The following is a 22176-nucleotide window of genomic DNA, read 5'->3' as shown; positions in this document are numbered from 1 at the left end:
CGCATAATGAAATACAGTAAACTCCCGTTATATAACGAAGTCGCTTTACTCGAAGTGCGTGCCCGGTACCCACGTTATGAGAGAACCGTCCCCGCTTTTAGCGAAGTATCGCTTATAACGACGCAAGTATTCTGACTCGAGGACTTTGTCATAACGAGGGCTTACTGAATAAGCCGTAACTTGTGCGCAGGAAAACCCTCTCATTTGACGAGTACGGGCAATCTTAGTGGGGATGAAGCGAAGTAGGTGCCGAGGAAAAAATGGTACAAGCTCTTTTCTGTAGAAACTCCCCCCGTGTGAATTGTATCCAGCCGCGCAGTCTTGCACACACACCTCTCCACGTGTCTGTCATAAAGGCTGGGGCGAAGAACCCCAACAGGGTCAAACATAATGAACAGACGGGCGAGCCGACCGATAGATTCCGGGGTCGGCGCCTAAAAATGTTTACGCATTAAATATTAAAGAGGGAGGGAGATGGCGCAGGAAAAGACAGTAAATTGCTCTGTACGGACTCTGGCATCCTGCTACTGTAACAGTCAGTGGATCAGGCATGCAGACTACCAGCCTTTTCGAAGGAAATACCGGCATCTCCCATACGTCTATTGAGAAAGGTGGCGGAGACGAGGACGCCTGCAGCGTCTGGAGGCCTCGATAGAGGTATTGTCCGAGAGAAAAGGGGGAAGCGGGAAGAAAACGGGGGCGGAAACAGGAATGTCAGGGCTTCGCAGTTGGGAGAAGTTCAGGAAGCGAGGCAAGGTTGTCGCCGGCCACATTCTTACTTACACGAGCAACAGTTCGCTAAGGGAGCGCTGGTAACCACAGGCTGGTTGCTACAAAATGCACCAGTACAGTTACCACGAGTGAGAAGACTATATAGTACCAGAAAAGGATTCAAAAGGCAACTTGCCTCGGCATCGCGGCAGAACTGTCCGCACCCCCGCCCACACGGAGCGCATTCGATGAACAGGACAACGACCAGTTAACGAGTCCTCGAAGCACGCATCAAGGTAAGACAAATGGTCCGCGGTTTCTCCCTCGCTCTCCAAGGACACATGAAGCACGGTTCAAAAAATAAAAATAAAGAGGGGAGACCTATTCCCTTTCTTTCACGAGGAATGGGGCGGAAGGTGGAATGCTAAGCATCCTCGAGAATGAAAACGTTACGGCACTGATGAAACCTTAGCCCCGTGTACATGGACGCGACGGGGACGGGGTGAGTTGAGTGGCGGGTTCAGCTTACCTCGACGCGTCCGAGTTTATATGAACTCCCACGGACGAGTCGAGGTGAGCGGTGATCGCAGCGACGCCTTGCGTCGAGGCGAGCCGAAAACCCGTCTTCCGGTACCGGTTTCCGCTCCTCCAAGCCGGCAGAGCAAGAGCAACTTCGGCGCGATGGGGACAGGGGAAGGGGAGACCGCGACGGGCCGGAAAGGTCACAATGGGCGGAGGTATGCGGAGGCCCGTCAACTCGGCGCGACCGGTTATACATGCCCTTTCCGAGCGCGGCGAGTTCAGCCAACCTACCCCCCGTCTCCGGGTCGACCGGACTCGCCGCGACGGCTCCCCGACCCGACGCGTCCGCTTATACATGGGGAGGGCGAGTCCAGAAAACCTGTTTATTTCGACTCAACGCGCCCTCGTCGGGTCAATGTAAACGGGGCTCTTGTTCGTGTTAGGCAGGAACGGGCTGTCATGCCCACGGTTGCCGAGAAGAGTCATGCGACTGTCAGCTTGATCGTGGCTCATATTGAGTGGGAAAACACTGGGGTTTGAGAATTTAAAAGAGATGTTTAATTTACTGAAAAAACTGGGATTACATATATAGACGGAGGAGCACTCAAAGAAGACGTCTGACGCGCTGCTCGGGCGTGGGGCGACTCTCTGGGCGAATAGCACACACACGTAAGAGACAGAGAGAACGAACATAAACACACGCGTTGCGTCTGGCGTCTCCCGGTTCTCGGGCATAACACACCCGAGCCAGGGGAGCGTTCGTGCTCTTGAAAAGCTCGGGCCCTCGCGGCGCGGCCATAAATTGCGGTCGTTCTCCGCGTCTTCGGGCGGCAGCCCCGGAGATGTTGAGAGGTTAAGAGCCCCGTGGCCGGCCGTTCCCGCTTCTCGACGGAGAGATTTCTGCGATGGCGTCGGAGCGAGCTGACACGACGATACCCAGCAAACCTTCTTGAGAGCACATCACCATTCTAACACAAAACCTTCCACGACAGGGAGGCGCAAATACCCTAGCAGCGCATATCCTGAACCACCTTGAGCGCTCCCTTTGGCCTATAGTTCATCTCACAAGCTACATGCAGCACTGTGGAGGCTACATTGTTGTCCCCCTCAGGCCGCCTAACTCACCGCGAAGGAAGCGACAAAAGGCGCGGGGCCGTGCGGTGCCACTTGCCGAGAGGGGAGAAGGGAGTGTCCTTTCAGGACCCCCTTCACGGCGGATTAGGCGCCCTCAGTGGGCGCACTATTGATAACAATGTAGCCTCCACAGTGCTGCATGTAGCTTATGAGATGAACTATAAGCCTCCTGGGGTTAGCGGGAGGGTACAACACACTGAGCAGGACGTTCTCTTCTAGACAGGCATGCACCCCCACTCCAGGATTTAGAAGAAAAAGGCGAGCGTTAAAAAAGGCTGGAACGGTAGCTGGCTTTGCAAAACAGGGCACGTTCGCTCAGCATGAACTACACTCCTGCCCGGTCCGGGAGTGACCGCACCGGAGCGCAGATTCGCGCCTGGCAAAGGCTGGTCCCCCGTTCTTTGTACCGCCGCCACGATTATCTCCCCATCTCCGGGCTCCCAAATGCGTCTCGGACGGCGCTGGTGTCTTCAGCAACATCGGCGGCGCAAACCGATCGACTCCTCGCTTCTGCATTTATCGTAAGGGCGGTCGCTTTTATGCACCTGTCCATAGCAGTTTTCTGCAGTTCCGGGGCAGTCCGAAGCTGCTCTCGCTATATAAACTCTACGGCAAATAGCAAAAACACGGAGCTGCTGCTCTGGGGCAGTTCTAAGAAACCCAAAAAGAGGCACCGAGTCACAGCGCGATCAAGGGTGCGGAGCTAAAAACAAAAACCCGCGAGTGGGCCTGTGCCGCCCGCATACGAAACGCCGAGGATAGCGGCGCAGCACGGCCGTATCGCCCCGACCGTCGATGCAGGCGCGCGCTCGGCAACAGAGACCCAATAACGTCCGCTGCGGGTGGAAGAGGGAGAAATCGACGATCGAGCACGGACGGACGGAGTCGGATATCGCGCTGCGCCAGCTCGTCGCCAGGTGCAGTCTTTTATGTGCACCTGGGCGCAAAGACAAACGAAAAGAGACCGCCGAAGCGAGCGCCATTATTTACGCTTATCGGAGGAACAGAAAGAAAACGCCGCCTTCGACGCGCAAGCGGCTGGGCAAAATCCTATTTGGGGCGCGGAAATGGAGGTCACGGGGCGTCACGTATGCACAACAGGACGGTGTGCGGTGTTCCGCCGCCCACCGTCTCCTACTGGCGCGCGAATTGCGATGCCGGATTTCGTTAGCGTTTCCCGAACCCTTGCTGTCAAATCTATGTCTGCGGTTCTGGCGTCTAAACGACGACAAGCGACTTATACGTATTTCTTCTTGTACAACACGTACGAGGATGTCTAGACCATGCGGGTCGATTAACGGGCGCCAAATATTGCACACATGGGCGCCTTAGTCCCTGCAGGCAGTTACCAGAAAAAGAAAACAGCCACCGAGGCCTGGAATCGAACCCGAGGCGTAATGCCACTTTGCCACCAGGGAAGGCGCTTCCGACTTCCCACTACCTGTTTAGGTTTAAGATTACGCTGCCTAATGACTGCCTTGGTAGCTTGACACAGCTTCGTAACAGCTCATTCAGTAGCGCTGGTGCCAGGACGGTCTCAGCTAACGGGCCAAAAGTTTTCGAAGGGTTTGGGAGTATGGGGCGTACTCCTCGATCCTGACACCTTCCTCGAAAAGAGCTGGGTTTAGCCAGAAGACTTCACGCGGCACGCGCATTTTTTCGGCCATCCGATGTGGACAACGTCTGGTTTTTCGCCTCCCGAGGCACAGAATGCTTTCGCGTTAGAACTACGCCACAATGTCAGGCGCAGAAGCGTCAGACGCAGCTGCGGCTCAAATGCCGGCGCGCACAGATGTGCAGCAAGGCCGGTCACGTCTTGAGAGCGCTCTCCATCTCTTTCTCTTCTCCTCCGCGACGACGGCTGCAAAATCGAGCAGAGCGTGCGGCTGACTCACCGTGTTGTCCGCGAGCGAGTGCCGCTGCCGTGTCTATAGACACAATGGGCAGTCGGGCCTTGGTGACAAGGGCGCGAGAATGGCGAAGTGTGGTGGAGACAAAAGCGGCCGCGAACTGAACTTGACAGTGAGGCTGAAAAGATAGACCGAGACCTTGGAGTGTGCGCGTTTTCTCAGTGCCCTTGCGACACGGGCTGCTGCTGGCTATAGGGAAAAGCAAAGGTGGCTCCTTGACGCGTTGGGCGTGTAGTATACGTCGACAGACATCTCCAGTGCACCTTGAACAGACTCGAGTGAACATGGTTCAGCTATAGAGCTGCTAGCATTCCACGGCAATTCGTCGCAAACTCGTCTCGCGCAGAAACAAACAAACAAAAAATACCCTAATAGGAATTGGCAATCACCTCAAACAGTCCAGTGTGCGAACCCATTGACCGCAGAGTGGTTGTTCTATCACAAACAAGCTTCACCATTCCCGGCTGCAAATACGCTATTCTCAAGCATCACCTGACAAAGCAGTCGTTCTTTTTTTATTTTTCCACCAAGAAAGTGGCTTTTTTTTTGCTCATACCTGATATGCGTCACGTGTGTCGTATACCGGCGATGCCCCGTGGCACGAATTCCACATTACCGCCAACTTGGAACGCCCTACTTGGTCGCGCAAGGAACTTCCGCCCACAATACGAGCATTCACGCGCGGCAGTGAAGCTCCTCGGTCACCCTGCAGGAGGGGAAACGTAGCAGCCGGTGCACGGGATTGCCCGGACCTGTTGATGCAAAACCTAGCTTTATGCCGGCCGGAGGGGCATAAAACATTTTTTTCCGATAGGAGGGACTGTTCACAGCTCGCTTCCAAGGCGAACGACAAAATATTTTTATTGTTTAACGCATCAGACGAACTGCTCGGCTGTATATAAGTGCGTGGAGCCCGCAATGAGCTCGACTTCGCTTCATCAACGCTAAGGGCACTACTGTGACAGTTGTCATAACACCTTGTAATGCTCCAAGAGCAATACGTTTAGCCGCATGAACATACGTTCCCCTTTGTTCAGACGAAATTCGTGATATCCCAATACATCACTGTTCCAGTCTCATTTTCATTTAAAGTTTATCACACGCCAAGACACGATCCCAGGAGATCAGGCAGGAACCCAGCAGCCATCATCGAGCACCCCTTTATGACGTGAACGTTGCATGCCGAGTTCTCCGCACGCCATTAATGACGCAACACCGCGGACAGCACGAGTGCTCCGAAAATAGCGCCGCTCGAAGACGCCCAGAGCGGCGAGAGGTGGAAGATAGAGGCTGCCGGGCGGGGACACAATGCACGACAAGGCTGCGTTACACAACAGCCAGCCCCCAACACAAAACGGCCGCCGAAGAAGGCGGGTCCATGCACGCTCTGCGCCGTATCTGTCGGCCGGTTGCGGCCGATTTAGCCCCGTTGTTTACGCCGTGCCGCCGAGGTCCCGAACCCATCGTGACGGCACGTCGGAGGAGATGATGCGCTGTTACACGCACATCGTCCCGCACTCGTCAACAACGCTTTGCGCAACCCGGCCTCAGGTGGCCGCGAATCACGCGGACTCGGAAAAAAGCGCGCCTTTTGACCTTTCGCCCACATCCTCGCCGCCCGCGCACGTTGCGAGATTTTTTTTCACCGGCTCTGGAAGCGACTGACGGTGAGGCGTTAAACGCCCGCTTTGATTGGCGTCCAGAGAACGCGAGCGGCAGGTCGGCAGGAAAATAGAGCCGCGCACTGCAGGAAGTACTCTGGAGGTGGAGCTGACGCGCCACGAGCTAGGAATGCCGCTCAGATGTGCGCTTGTTCATGCAGCTACAAAACTGCGCAGTAGCTCGGAGAGAAATTTGGCATTCAAGTTGCAAAATGTGCAGTCGCGTTTGGGGACTTGCGAGTGACGTCTTAGTAAGCGCCCATCACCCGTCTTTCTTAAACGCGGACGCCGGCGTCAGTGTGAAGAGCAGACTTACGTTTAGAGGTGTCAAACGACAGCTCGAACACGTATTCCCTCTTGACAGAATAGTAAACAGCCATCGCTAATTAAACGCGCAACTAATTGTGAGCTTACAACATTCCGCACGCGCTGCTGTTCTAGCATTTCGTTTAACGCATTAGAAATAACAAACCACAAGGCTTTCGTCCGCGTGCAAGCAGTCGAGGCGAGAGGCTATTTCGAAGCGTTCGCATATGCAAAGCAGCATGCCGCCCACACGTGTTTGTGGGTCAAGCCAGCGAGCGCTAAACGACGTAACGGAGGTGCACAAGTTCCCCTCAGGCAACGTGAAAAATGACAGTCGTACGCAACACCCAAGGCTCTTTCTTCCGAGCCGTCCTCCAAGCACGCTAATCCGTGAAGTAAGCGCATGCAGGCGCCTGAACGTGACGCAGAAAGCGAACGACGCGGGGAGCAAAACCAAGGTGACTGCGAAAGCGAGCGCCTCAGCTATGCAAACAAGTTCCTAACAGCCAACAGCCGCAAGCGCGCCCTAAATACTAATTTCCCACACGTTAACAGCGAGGACACGCCTATATAGTAGCGCGGCTTCGGACAGACAACGTAAAAAATACGCATAAGCGATGGTTTGAACAGCGGAGGAGCGGCTAACGGAATGCATACATACAAAAAATTTCTGCCAGATACATTAGCGACGCGAATTGAGGCCCTAGTTTTTTTACTAGTATTAATTAAGGCGATCCTGCGCTTAGATTAATCTGCGGACTCTACATTCGGTCACGGATGGTGATGAGAGCTGTCTGAGAGGCTCCTTGCTAACGGTCGTCTCAAGACAGCTATTTTCGGCCAGCATCCTGATTACATAATCTCCCCCCCCTGATGTAAGAATTAATTACGCGCAAGCCCTTCCCGCGTTCCTCGCAAGTAGCGCAACAGGAAAACAATAGGAGGCAAGGGATAAGAACAAAGTAACGAAACATCGCGAGGCGCACTGTGGGCCGCTACAGTGGGCGCGCCGAACAATGGGGGAAACGACGCTGCCGAGCGCACGGAACAACCACCCCCGCCCACACGTTGGCCGCAATGAATGCATGGCGAGAGATTCGCGATCGGGGAACAAGCAGACCGCCGGCGCGCGTATAGAACGGTGTATACCTCGCGGCCAGCCTGTCCGTATACGAACACGCACACGCCCGGACGGTCGTCGGTGTATATATAGCACTACCCGCAACCCGCAGCAGGAAATCAGAGGCTCCCTGCCCTCTGAGGCCGACGCCGCCGCACACAGGTGCAACAACGGCGCGGATAAAGGCTTCGTGCGTGTCGCTCATCGCCGTGAGCGCCGTCGGTCTGACCTAGCTCACACGCGAGTAATCGAAAACACGCGCACACAAGAGCAGACGAGACGCAGGGCGAAGGCGAGCGCAAGAAACAGCAAGAAGAGGGAAAAACATGTCTCCACACCTCCACGGGCGGCGTGCTTGGACAAGTGATACAATGCATACTACCTCCCCAGTCGAACCAAAAAAGAAATCTCGCGGCCGGACGGCGGGGCGTCGGGCGTGAAGGCGGTGACGTAACTGGGCCACGCTTCCCGGGTCTGACAAATTCGCTACGAGCAACCGCGCGCTGTTCGCGGGTTAACGTAATTGCGCGCCCCTTTGGAAATGCTCCTATTTCGGTGCAGCCTCGCCCGCCGAAACACGACATCGCTTCTCGCGTGGGGGCCAGAGCCGCGCCCGACGGCAGTGCGCGTGCGCCACCCACCACCTCGTTCTATATAAGATGCAACGCCTGAATGTCTACCTGCCTCGCAACTAACTCTCTCGCCATTTTGAGCGCTTGTACGTGTACAGCCAGAATACACATACAAAAAAAAAAAGAATCCCCGGATATAAAATTCCAGATGCCGTTAGTAGTACTGTACAAGTCGAGCTCAATTAGATGCAGTAAGTGTCTGTAATGAAACCGATAAGCATGCGCCGTCGCAGCTCCTGCGTTTCTGACAGAGGCAAAAACTTCGTTGCGCTCAATGTTTTTTTTTTTTTTTCTATTGAAGCCTGATGCCGATCTAAAGCGAACTCAAATTCTCGCCCCATCAAAACATTCCCATTAAAATAAAACGCCGCATGCCTCTCAATGCTTAGTTCGTTCAAAATACAACAGCCTTGTCCGCAGTATCAGTGTCGTTCCACTTCCTTGTATTACCTAAAAGTCGGATTTTCGCAGAATTTAAGCCCGAAAGCTCGTTTACGCCGCTATACACATAACTGCGATCAAATAACGGGATTCCAGCGCAGCAGCAGCCCGAAAGAAAGATCGAGGGGGGAAAAAAGGTGCTCGTCGAGAGGCCCTTACCATTACCAGACAGCCTCGGGCAGGGCGCAGCCACTGTGACACGCACGTCATCGCGTGGCATACTCAATGAAGAAACAATCACCTTCGCGTCACACTTATTCCACCAAGCCGAACCGCGCGACATTTATCAGACGAGAGCGGCTGCACGAGAAGAGACGGCGGAAAAACACTCCGGAGGAATCGATCGGGAGAGAGAGGGGGAGTCGACCACGACGACGGTGACGCCGTCCTCGCAAGTGCACCGCTGGACGCAGGCGGCCGGCCAACCACAAGGCCACGAACATGCAACGCACATGCACGCGGCTGCACAAGAAACGCCCAGAGAGTGCGGCTGCCGCAGACCGAAGGCAGATGCACTCGGGGCGTGCTCGCAGGCAAAGCGGCCAGCGAAATGGAAGGCGAGGAGTTGGAGGAGGAGAGCGCTGGACAGCAACTGGCGTCCAGCAGGTCGCGATAAGCCCGAGAGAGCGGCTGCAGGCGCGACTAACGCCGGTTCTTGTGTTGCACTGCCAAAGAAAACAAGTGCAGAGGACGGCCGTGAAATTGATCGCGGTGGGTGACGACACAGGTACCAAACATAAAAAGAAAAACACGGCCCCAGCACTGTCCAACTAGTCGAACCGCACACAACTCAGCAGCTAGCGAGGCCTCCCTGTAATACGGTCGCACGAAACCGAGGGCGTTCGCCGAAGTCAGCCCGAGTCGCAGTGCACTACCTCGGAGGCAAAGCGCGCGCTCAACCGGCTGTGCACCACCGGTCAAGGACGACCGCTCGGGAGGGTGAAGACCGGCTGTGCACAGCGCGCGTTGCCCCGCCGACACACGCGCGGCGGCGTGTCGCCTTTGCCGCTCGTCCAAGGCGAGACGGAGGAGTAGGTAAGCTGCGTGGGAAAAAAGAGAAGCGAAACCGGCAGACTGGAGGGAAAGGAAGATACGACGCCGAACACGGGGAGCAGGCAGGCAGGTGGCGGCGGCGCAGTGACCACGGCTGCTGCCGACACGCCCCCCTAAGTGCTACGAACCGGGGAGAATGTGTACGGCCTCGATTAGGCGCCCGGACCGCGGCGGACACCGTCAGCTGAATAAACTTAGCCTTAGCTGCCTGGAAGGCGCGCGCCTTACGTGGCGAGACAGCTGGCCACGTCTGTCCTCCGCAGCGTGAGAAATAAAACGATGATGCAGACAAAGCTTACAAACGGATCTATACCGTAAAATGGGCTATTTGCAAGTATTTCCACTGAGGGAAGAAGGCATTAGATTTCGCTCAGGTTGATGCAGCAATTATTATTAACCAGTTCCTCAACCACACTTCTTTTATAAAGAATACTCGACCATTACGAATTTCAAAAGTACCGTTTGGGAGGCAACGGCAGCCCGCTTAATTCGAAGTTTGGCCATAACAAATACGTCGTACGCAGATGTCACGTTTATAAGTAGCTCCCCTACATTACAAGCGCATGTCTGTATGTTGGCACGTATGAAATACGCGTGTGCGTGCACGAGCCCTGCCCCCATGCGCCTGCAGTCGTTTCCTAGCACACAATCTCGCCGAAACACAGCATGAGCTACAGTGCGATGTGAGAACCCAAGCGAGGCATCGGTTGCGAATTCATTCTGCTGGGCCTAAACAGGGCAGTGTACCAACGCCCTTCATTTCTGTTTCCAGTTCTAAATTGTCCCTCGCACCGACGAAGGACCTTAGATTAGGCCAGAACCCCGAATTTCCAAAACGTGCATTTCAGCGCCTCGTAAGCAGACGACGATCTCTCTTGTTCACCAGGCAGCGCGCCCACAGACAATGGGAGCGTAGCCAACCTGTGACGCGTGCTGTGACCCCAGCTGTGACGTCAGCCCATTCATACGCGCTCAACGCCGAGAAACTGTGGCGAAACCTACTCACCGCTTGGTTAAAAATAGGAACCCCAGATACATCCTGAGGGATTGCATCTACGCGTAGCTTGGATTTGAATATCGACAGGGTGCAGCTGAGAACACCAAGCATGCGCAGTACCAAGAAAGGCAAGCAGTCCTTCGGACAAAGCCTCCAAAATAAAGCATATTTTTCTCTCCCGCTCAGCCTACACTCCTTCCCGACCTTTTTCAGCCGGCGAAGACGAACACACATGCAAGTGCGATGGAGCACCGTTTGGCAAACACGGGGGCAGGCGTCACCCGACCGGGGCCCCGGTCAGAGAACGCGCAAGCAGCAGCTCACCGCCTCGCAATGCGCGGCTCTTGACCGATTCGCGACCACGCGTGCAAAGCCGCGCGTTCCGGCTGCAAAACCTGCAGCACGACCAGAGCAGGGGAGAAGCGAACGCGCCTCTCGCATCGTGTGGCTTTGGGCGGTAAGCGCGTTAAAGGCATGTCCAGATGTGCGCAGCGAATCGCACCCGACGTCCGTCGGAATCGACGCGCGGGGATCGCCGCCGAGCGCTCTTCGCGGTCAACGTCGCAATAGCGGAACGTCGGAAATCGACGTTGGGGTGAACGGCACGAGTGAGGGAGGTCACGAGCTGTGGGCCCCAAGGCAAAGTTAAAGTTGCACACGGTGTGAACGTATTCTCTTTTTACGTAAAGAGAAAGAGAGGGACGATGACCGAAGCAGCAACTTATGACGTGGGCTGGCGAATGCTCAGAGTCCCACCCGAAAGAGACGCATCCGGACTTTGTGCTAACCCCGACAAAAGTCGTGCACCTGCTGCCCTACGAAAAGCCAAGCAGCAGCCCTCGCAACAAAATTGCAACTATAATTATTGGTAGCAGTACGCAGTGTAGCAGCTAATTTTTTTCCCCCCATTTGCCGTGCTGCGCCATGACGAATCACCTACGCGACAACCGGGCGATACGACAGATCTCCAGGTTGGCTCATGGTACTTGGTTAGTCCGCATGGAAAGCACCGTGCTGGTTTTTTACAGCTCTGGCTCTTACACACAGAAAATCTCCCCCGGTGTTTATCGCGTCCGGCCACTGTGATCGAAGTTCGACTTTAAAGGGTGCTTCCCAGCAAGCATACTTACGCTGCGAGGAAGATGGCTACACAGAGCCACCAGCGACAGAGCAGCGGTGGCGGTGGCACGACAAGCGACAGTAATTGTAATTTACAATCATTTATGCCGAAGGAGGCAAAACGAGCTGAACAGCACCACGTTTGTGTAACCGCCCACAATTCTTTTTTCCCTCTCTAATTTAAAAGGACACTGATGGGAGGAACAAACATTCCATAACCACTTATCAAGGGGAAGGTCCACCATGTTCAGTTTGTCTCAGGTTGGCTCGGCACACTTACAACGCACGCAACCACGAGAAATGTGCGCTCGAAAGTGTAGTTCCTCAAGCACAATTCTTTCAGGCGATTCGGGGACGACGGATGTGACGACGCGCTTGAAAGTCCGTAGGGCGACACGTAACCGATTCAACGTACGCTTAACATCTGCAAAGTGTCCGCAAACAAGCAAAACGCCGATGCTTAACAAGAAGCAGCTGATCAATACTCTAAAGGCCGATCCGGCAGCCAATTACACCGCAAACCACTGTGACATCATTGTGAGACTTCATGAGGCAACCACGAAATCGAAGAACCGCACAGGCTGTACTGAAGCGCGCAGCTGCAACCGAGTGTTCCACGAATTCCTTTCGGCGAGACCGGCTATGAGACGCGAGGCATCAACGATCGAGGCGCGTGTGAAGTGAGGCGCCGCTTGTTCTGACGACGATGACGGCAACGCAGCGCAGTGCTCGTGGCGCGCGTGCGGGCTGCGGGAATTGTCCACAGTGTGGTTAAAGAAGGAAGAAGTAGCAAGTCACACGAGGGGACGACGTGGGCAAATGAGAGCCGGCCACAAAGAGCGGGGAGGACAGGCTGGAACGCGTGGGGAGAACGCCGGGAGGAGTGGACGGAGCATGTTCGAGGGGCGCGACGTCCGGGTGGACGACTCGAAGCTTGTAGTGTTTTCGGGAGCCGAGCTCGATAGGGGTCTACCTGGAACCCTGTCATCCTGGAGCCGAGGCGCGACTCCTGAGTCATGGAGGCGAGCAACGTTAGCGTGCTCCGCTCTTGGACGAACCGCTGCCTGCTGCCCGTCGTCGACCGGCAGTGGCCAGTTGCCTCTTGCCCGAGCTGCTACAGGGCGCCCGATCGTGAACGGGTGCCGAGCATACCGTTGTCTACAAGGACAACGGTGCGTCTTTGTCGTTGACGTTCGGGAACGCACGACGCCGTCATCGTACGTAGCCCCGTCACGCCTCGCGTCGCATCTTCGCCAGACCCACGACGCCCTAGGGACTCCGTCGCATCGCGGTGAACATTCGGCGAGACCTTTTCTCCGTGTTTTCCTAGGAATGACCATTTTCTCACTTTTGTGCGCATTTGGCTTTGCTTTGAGTTTGCACTGGTTCACTTTTATAATTTAGTCTATATTTCTGGCATTTTGTTTGCGCTCTGTCTCTAAGAATATATGTTCTTCTGTTTCGTCTCCAAGCGCCCTCGTCTGGTTATTGGCAATGTGGCAAGTCCCAGTCACCACTGAATAACAAAGAACCTGTGATTTTTTCCCCTCACCGTATGTTACGCCTTGCGGGAAAGTACGCCAAACCTACGGCGAACGTCGTAGGTTCCGTGTACTCGAGTTCGTGTAGTCCAACTTGTGATTTCAATGGCCCGCAATGGTGTGCGCATAATCGATAGAAAATAGCAACGCTTCATGAATTCCAATGACAATGCGAACAGAATTCGAACTTCGCTTTAGAAAAAAATTCGCAAATCTCGTCAGACCGTGTCCTTCTGATGCAAGTAGCGTCACTTGGGGCTTAATTTTTGCTTGTTCATTCGATTTTTTTTTTTTACCAGTGTCCCCTTCCCCTCCTCCAGTCCGCCTGTTTTCGCTGCCCCCTGCCAACAGGACGACTTCATCGCAGCTCTTCCCATCACGTCCACCCTGAAAGGCGCTCGTGCTGGTAGCGTGTCCAAGGCGCACGACACCCGGGCCATCATCTCAGGAGCCGCACATTCCTCCAAAGGAAGGAGGGGCACCGCGCGTGACGCCGGAAACGCATTACTTTCCGTCTCGGTTCAACGTTCGCACTCGCAACGCGTTTGAAAACGCTTACGGGGACGCAGTGTCGCGAAGAGAAACTAAGAAAAAAAAAGAAAAAGCGGAACAAGCGCGTTCTCCCTCCCAAAGCGACTTCAGACGTCCTGGGACGCGATAGCATGGGCTAAATAACGATATATGACATCAAGCCCCGAGAGGCGGGCGCCTTTTTGGGGGCGTTCGAATGCGGTGCGCTCAATAATATAAATGGCGAAAACGCGCGCACAAATACTATCCGCGGAAACGACCGTCGAAAAAAAAAAAAAAAAAAGAGAGAAACACTACAACGCGAGATGTTAGTTTGACGCAGCACCATCGCGACTTCCAGATGTGGAGACTGAAGCAGGAAGGACCATCCCAAATAATGCGTACCATTTTTGCAAAGCAGATGCAAGGATCGCTAGTAGAAAGTCGACTAAGTGGATGGGCGTTAGCGCGATGCGCGAGTTAACGGCGCAAACACTCGCTCTGCACATCGCACTGGTAACAGCGGTATAGGCGGGACGGTATACCTCCCGAGATAAAAGACGACAGATACGGCATATATTCGCGATTACGCCGTGTGCCCGAAATGTAAGAAATTCAGCACAATTCTTGCGTAGTCCTTGAAATTTGAAACTTCGGAATACATTCTTGAGCTAAAAGAAGTGAGCTAAGCACACGTGAGCTAAAATATGTGTATTGAAGCGTTCAAACAGGCCTCTTGTGCGAAGACAGGACATGAAGGTCAGAACCCCCCTCCCCCACCCCCCGCGGCGCAAAATACAACGGAAATACAAACAAAAGAACAATATGCACAGAGATTAAGTGCCGTAGTATGCACTTACTTTTCAAATGAACAGTCACCATGCTAATAAACCGCACACAGCATCATGCAGGATACAATTCTTCAGCAGCGAATAAATGGACTTCGGTGAATACCGCACTACGCGTCACCTCTGGCAATAGTCCTTTCAGAAGGCTGAGGGTGAATCCTTTTTCAGAAGAAACTGGTCAGAGCGCAGAACGGGAGGACGATGCCAAAATATCCCTGAATTACGCCTATACTAGCAGCGCGCGATTCATAACAAATGTGCAGCCGGGCGTATCATACGTACGTAAAATTGTCTGTCAGAGATAAATCTCATTATCTGGCAAAAAAAAAAAAAAATGCAGCTATGCGCCCGCAGGTGGGTCACGCACCGGAGGTTGCACCGTCGGTTACCCGGGCATACACGGGAGGGGGTTAAGTATTGCGCGTTAAAATAATGCACTTAAGAGACTGCCGGACGAGAAAGGTGCCGGCAGAAATGCTAGCTCACTTTAGCCGACCGCGAGCCTTCGGAAGAAAGAGAACGTCCGCACCGGCTACTAGCATTCATTCGCTTCACTGCACGACGTTCGGCAAAACACGTGCACGATGCACTAAATATCGAACGCAATATGCGCCGGCGCGCGTAATTGCACGGTGCAACCGCAGCGCCACGAACGCAAATTGCGCGTGTAACAGCAGCAGGCAAGGTGGGGATTCCCACGCGGCACGAAGCCAAGGCGAAAGGTTTCTCTATCGGGCGAAAGGGTGCCCGAAGCGGCAACAGTCACGATTTCGTCGGACGGGCAGAGAGAATGGGCCTTTCGTCGCTCTCTACGCACACTTACAATTATGTTCATGCGGCCACGTATACAGAGGGCTTCGCGGTAGCCGGAGCGGGCTACCGCTCCAGATCGGAGATGTGCGAAGAAGCGCGATGTCCTACACTGATAACTCTCGACGTCGATCGTGCGGCGGAAAACGGCGAAGCTCGCGGTTCGGGGTGTAATTTGCCGCCGCCTCACGTGGACGATAGGCTATCTTCAGAAGGAAAGCGCAGTTAGCCTCGTACCCAGCCGCTCACGTGCGAACCAAGTCAAGGGAACTGCCCACACCGAGTGAAGGTATGCACGCCATGAAAACGAAAAGAGAGCGTTGAGCTGCTTCTTCCATGGCACTGCTGAGGGTTAGGGCCAGGGGCAACACAGAACGCTCCCACACCGACAATCCATTCATTCATTTGTTTCGGGCCAATCTGTCCGTCGCGTGCACATGTGTGACATGTGCGCTTGCGCATGAATTTGGAGCACCAACGGCGTGCATTTCACTGTTCCCATTTGCAATTGCGATGCAACATGTAAGACATGATGTATTTCACTCCTGCATCGCAGGCCCTAAAAAAGTTTCAATCTCGTTGTTTTCAAGTCACTGACGACTGAACCACGCGCGTTGCGGTCAATGTGAAAGAGCCCTCACTTCCTCCCTCAGCGCAGGCGTTCCTCTGATCTTGACTGCGGCGACCAAATCGACGTTCGTCCATTTGGCCCTCAGCAGACAAGACAGCATCGCAATCGAAGCGTAACAAATGCATGCCCGCGGTTAGGTACATGCGCTTTAAATGTACGCGTCGCTATAAAGGGCAAACTTTTTATTATTCCAAAGCGGTGCGGATTAGCTGTTAAAGCCCCAGACATCACGCGAGATACTGCGAGCAATGGAAGAGAAAGAAGAAGGGTTAAGGAAGCACCAGGGCGCAGGAAACCCCCGGTGACGCCGTCGACGCAAGAGGCGCTGCACGAGCGTGCAGCGTGACATGACAAGAGACCACCGGTCGTACATAACCCGAGCACCGAGGAAGCCTCGGTGGGAGTGCGCACGCCCAGGCCACACCACCGGCGTACACTGTCTTCCCGCTGCTGGAAAAAAAAAGGAGAAAGATAACAAGACAGAAGCAGAGGCGGCTACTACGTCGGAGGAACGCTAGGCGACAGAAGCCAGACGGAAGCGGAGAAGAAAAACAAACAAAAAAGAAGCGAGGACGAAGTTACCCGGTGACGCAGCCTGACGTAACAAGTGCTGGTACGCAATCCGGACACACTTTTAAACACCTTCGACGCAGAAATTTCCAAATTTCCACGTTAGACTACAATAGTGCGTTTGGACTTCGTTAGAACAATACAGTTAGAAAAAGCGTCAACGTCTGTCCCGACCGAATCGTATGGCTCTTGTGGGAAACAATACGTCAATATTGTAAGCAGGTAAAGAGCAAGAACAGCAAGACTTGGAGATACCCTCGACATATATGCTATGTACTCGTACTCCACAATGTTCGCGGTGGAAGTCTAGGAAATGTTCGCGTCAGCGTCGTCGGTTTCTTTTTCTTTTTTACACATATACGGATATTGCTACAACTCCCGACCGCACGCGCACCACCCTAGTTACTGTGGACTCGAACGGACATCTGGCCACAGCCGCCACCTATCGAAATCTGCCGGTCACCTCAGCCGAAGCGCTTGCCATCGCCCATGCAACTACCACACACCAGCATCAACCATACTTGACCATCATTACGGACTCCCAACAAGCCTGTCGGCTGTATCAAGCTGGCCTTGCACCACCCCAGGCCCTCCCTGTGCTCCAACACCTCCCCGAGGACATTGAAATTTCTATCGTCTGGACCCCAGGCCATGCTGGCCTTGCCGGGAATGAGGCGGCTCATGCCGCAGCCCGCGACCTCCTTACCCGGGCACTCCCAACCGCAAGGACCGACACCGCCGGGAGCCTCATCTCTGACCATGAAATCCTAACTCCGCTGGACTCTACCTACAGCTCCCTCCTCGCGCACTACACACACATCAGAAGAACATACCCTCCTCCACACCACAGTCTCTCCAACCACCAAGCTCACATATATCGGCGTCTACAAACAGAAACCTTCTACAACCACACTATCCTCTCCCACATATCTCCGTCCATTTTCCCCCACAACTGCCCACAATGTGACATCCCTCTCACAACCTACCACCTTGTGTATTCATGTCCCCACCACCCCCACCCCATTCACTCCCCCTCCCTTGAGCAGTGGGAGTCTGCGCTGACCAGCTCGGCGCCGGAGCATCAAATCGCCCTGGTGCAACGAGCCCTGGATTCGGCGCAGGCTCGCGGCCTCCTGGACGTAGGAGGCTGACCACATCCCTTTCCAGCTCCCTTGGCTTCTCAATAAAAAATGTTTTTACCACCACCACACTGGAGTGGACATACCAAGGTGCGAAAAACAATCACCGTTCGGGCGAAAACATCGCGCAGAAATTCTGAAGACATGTTTTGAATGAAATACAACCAAAATAACCGTCCGGACCAAACAAGGAAAACGTGTTGGCGCTGTGTTCTCGAGGAAGCCGTATACAGGTTTGCTTTTATGCTAGTTGCGCACACGATAATAAAAACTTCATTAAGTTCCAGAACAGCCCTTGGGACTGATATAAGCGTTCGAAGTGAGATCCCGTACAGAAACTGTTCGGTATAGTAAACATTTCGCTCAGTCCCAGCCGGTTTACTAGATTCGGCTGAGTCGACACGTCGACTGTGCGAGGCGAATAGCAAAGACTGCCGTACAGTGAACAAGTCTGTGCACTCTGAAGGACAACTACGCTATCTTCTGGTCACCGAAGTAATAAGAGTTGGGAATATTCTTCGACAAGAATCAAACGCGCCGCTGACCGCCCCCTCTAACCGCAATCGTAGATGTTCACGAGATATTCACAGCTCTTGAGCCACCACACCGCGTTACGTTTGTATACCTTACTCAAGGCAACCTGTCGTTATACATCTCATCAATATTAGAGATTTCTGGCACAGGTGAGCGTATGCACGCCATCATTAAATTTAGTCCCTTTTGCCGAAATGTCCCAGCGCTTTTTCCACTGCAGCTCACCCGGTTCGCATCGTACAACGTTGAGCTATACGCATAGGCGCGCCAGCAAGTCGCAATGAGTTTATAATACAAGCCGGAAGATTCAGCGTACGCAACATCGCCGACTGCAAGGGTATCAAAGGATCTACAAGCAAAGCGCAACGCCGGAACCTTTTGAAAGGCACATGTCTTTTTAAAAGAAGCTTATAGTTCCACGAAACGGGGAGGAGGTTGCCAATGTAACGACAGTGTTATTCGTGCTACGTGGCACAGAACCGTGTACTCTTTTGTTCGTGGAGACAAACATCGTTGCTTGTCCATTCCGCGTCTTCTCACGTATACAAAGCAGAGCACGGACAGCATGCTTGTCCATTCAGCAACTCGGCGGAGTCGCCTTCTTGCGTATACAAAGCAGAGTACGAAGAGCATCCCGACGGCTGCAACTGGCGGCAGCAGCAGCATCAGCAGCGGCGGCGGCGGCGGCGGCGCAGACGACGACGACGACCGGTCCCGCAGTAGGTCGCCGGAAGGAGCCACATCCTCCTCGAGAGCGGCCTCACAAAGTGGCGGAGATATGACGCACGCAGCTGGCTGGTGTGTGCACGCTGCTACAGGGCGGCTGCCGCGGCGATGGTCACGTAACAAAGGGTGCACGTGCCCCGTACGAGTTTACGCGCGTAGGAGGAGGAGAGGTGGGAAGGGGCCGAGGCAGCGACAGTGTGATCCTCAACGTCGGGCATTGTTATCAGCACACAGCGTAACACAACAGCAGTACATGGCTGCAAGTGAATGGAGGCGCCTGAAACACAGGCCTCATTCCCTGGTTGGTCGTAGTCAAGATTGCCGTAGTAGTAGCAGCAGCGTCGGAGCGAGTTTAAATAGCAGGCCGACGAAAGGAGGACGAAATCCGGCCAAAGACAGACCGACGAATGGACATAGGCCTAGAAACAGGCGTGCGCCGTATACACAGGCAGATAAGTCGGATCAGCGATCTCAGGAAAGGCGGGGCGTGCCACATTCGGAGAGCAACGGAGCGGAATCAGGCAGCATTACACGTGCGCGGGACACAGTACGCGATAACGCTCAGGATTGAAGCCGCGCCACAGCAGGGGGTGCAGAAAGGGGGCGAAGAGCCAGCATGTAGGTGCAGGGATAAGAGCTTCGCGGTCGTGGACACAGTGACTGAAGTTCATTACGAGGGGGTCGCACGATAGGTTCGGGGCTTTTATTTTGCTTCTGCGGAGGCACGTTTCGGGCGCACTTACGCACATTATAGGCGTGCGATGGTGGGCGCTGATTACTGTTAAATTACGCACCGCGGATCCTCACACTTCAGAAATCCACGCGCCTTCTTTCTTCCGGCACAGCCAGATTTCGTTCCATCAACGACTTGCAACACAAAAACACCCGCAGTCTTTGGGCCCTGTAAAACGACGCGAAACTGAAACAAGAATGAGGAGGAGGACAAACGTGTCATTAAGCTTTTAAAGACCCCTTGAGGAAAGGAGGGAGGGGGGAGGGGCGTGGCGACCGGCGTACCGGTGACCGCAGCAGCCCTCCCCGTGCTCACCCGTTGGCGAGTCAGGTTGGAGTTGCCCAGCGCCCCAGCCCACCGTTTGGTAAAAGAGAACAGGGCATGCGGGGACAGTTCCAAAGGAGACGGTCGAGCGTCTCGACTGCTCCACAGGCCGGGAAATTGAGCAGGGCTAGACTGAAGGATAGGACCAAAAACGAAACCCGAGTTTAAAGTAACTCCATTTGTTTCAGGAATCGGGGGAGGCGTCGGCAGTTCTTTCAGGCAGCTGCAGGCATGCGACAGGGACGGAGGCCCAAGTGCCACCACCACCACCGTTTCTGGACAGGCGCATTTATCTCGCAGTGTATCTATCACACAGGCTGCAGCGGCGTCGTCGTCCGAGTGGATCGAAGCGGAACGACAGTCGCCAATGCGTTCCTGCGCGGGTTGCGTTTCGCCCTTTTTCCATAGCTTTCCGGCAGCAGGAATGGGGAGGGGGACGGCGGAAACTCCCCGAACGCGGAAGTGCGTCTGCGGCAGTAGAGGCGACACAAGTCAGCGACCGGGGGCGGCGCCCCCCACGGAGACAGCAGCGGCAGCAGCAGAACAACACCCACAGAGGCGGCCGGAGGAGAAGGCGGGAGGGAGCGTGCGTGGCGCCAGGCTGATTGATCCGGCGGCCGCTGCCACTGTTGTGCCCCAAACAAGAGTCGGCTGCTGGGCAACGGGGACACGGCAAGTGGAAGAAGCAGCAGCCGGCCACTTTGCTGCTGCTGATGACGCGTCCTCCGAGACCCATCTCACGCAGACTATCCCACCGGCACTACTGCAAGTTAGAAGGAGCGACTTTTTTGTTTGCTTTCGGATAGCCCGTTCACCTCGCTGAAAGGAAGGCGGAGAACAAGGCGGAGAATGACGACACAGTGTAGCCAAAGGGTTGCTACGCCGCTTGGGATGGTTATGCCGCGAACGTCTCTTTCGATTGCACGCTCCGTGTGCAGCGACGCGCAGCGGGCAGACGAGCCCGGGCGCCGGCAGAGACATCACCACGAACTACTGCAGCCTGCGCCACTGCTTTGTTTGCCTTTCATGGCAGCCCCTGACACTGTTGCAGGTTTCCCCCCATTCTGCACTTTAGGCGAGTGGGCAGTCGCTGTAACTGTGGTTGACTCGCCTACAGGCAGTGAAAACCCACTCGCCAAAAGTGGGGGTCAGTGTCAGTCGATCGTACGAGGATTGCCACGATCAGTGTACTCCCAACAGACAAGCGAGTATGCACTGAATAGTAGTAGTAGTAGTAGCGAGTACGGACGATGGTGCAGCTCGGGCTGCATGTGGCGCCTCGTATTCACCTTCACAGTTTTACGCGCTTCACTGGGCGAGGAAATGCAGCCGACGGGGCCTGAACTCCGCCGCGGCGGCGGAACACAAGAAGCGAGCTTAGAACAGCGCCATCTCGAGGCAGTTCACGCACGGAGGCACTCACCCAGTATTCGATACACGCCGGAGGTCCGCAGCGAAGAAATCTACCGAAGAGCACACGACTGACTTGTCCAAGGGTCAACCTCTGTTCGGACTCGTACAATCAGTGACGAACGAACCTTTGGATTGCACTCAAATGCTCTCTCGCCGCTTCAGTTAACGACATTTAACGCCGGCCGTTACCCAACCGCTGCGAGTACTTATGTTGAGTACAACTCCATCACTGGACAATGTGAACGCGCAGTGAACCACTATCCCCTCTTTACCACAGCTACCCGCACATTAATCACCACAATTTTTCTCTTTCTTCGAGACCAGTACGTTCGCGCGATTGATTTATGACTGCCGCGACGTCACGGCTCAACACACGTTAAAGGGAAAAATTCTCTTCGGCGCTGTTCGGTCAGAGGCTTTCTTCAACCCGCCAGTGTGCACCCGATAATGTAGGACACACGGTGGTATTGTTTACCACGTAACTTGGGCGTCAATTTTGAGAAGTGCTGCAGCCACAAGCCCCGCAAAATACATACGCCGTAAAGAGACATTGTCCCCTGGGAAACTAACGGGAATAAAAAAAAACGCGAAAAACAAAGGTGGCGGCGGGACGCCAATGCACGCGTGAATAACTCGGTCGCCGTATTTTCAGCGGGTAGTCCTCAATGTCGGCCACCGAGCGTTTCGCGTCAGTAAGGACACACAAAGGCCGGCCGGAGGTGGTGTCCGGGGGTGTTGAAGGGGCGCAAAATCAGACCGCGGAGAGTGACAGCCCGACAACAACGCCTATC

At 54.5% G+C, this 22176-nt stretch overlaps 1 protein-coding gene across 4 annotated transcripts in view; it reads right to left on the bottom strand.

The window, feature by feature from the left end:
• Ssh (Protein phosphatase Slingshot) overlaps positions 1-22176 on the bottom strand; it is a 307781-nt gene that overhangs the window by 234070 nt on the left and 51535 nt on the right. The window contains exon 1 of one of the 4 annotated variants that reach the window (XM_077678871.1): positions 8597-8742. The exons of 2 other annotated variants lie outside the window; for them this stretch is intronic. In XM_077678871.1, coding sequence (XP_077534997.1) covers positions 8597-8647 — 51 coding nt within the window. In that variant the 5' untranslated portion in view covers positions 8648-8742. Of the gene's footprint in view, positions 1-8596; positions 8743-22176 lie in introns of those variants that run through there. One more of the 4 variants, XM_077678872.1, reaches the window with a different exon arrangement.

Source organism: Haemaphysalis longicornis, unplaced genomic scaffold (assembly GCF_048455015.1).
Source record: "Haemaphysalis longicornis isolate Haplotype H1 unplaced genomic scaffold, Haemaphysalis longicornis Haplotype H1 scaffold_7, whole genome shotgun sequence".
In the NCBI taxonomy this organism is placed as follows: Eukaryota; Metazoa; Arthropoda; class Arachnida; order Ixodida; family Ixodidae; genus Haemaphysalis; species Haemaphysalis longicornis.
This window is presented reverse-complemented; position numbering and strand designations above follow the sequence as displayed.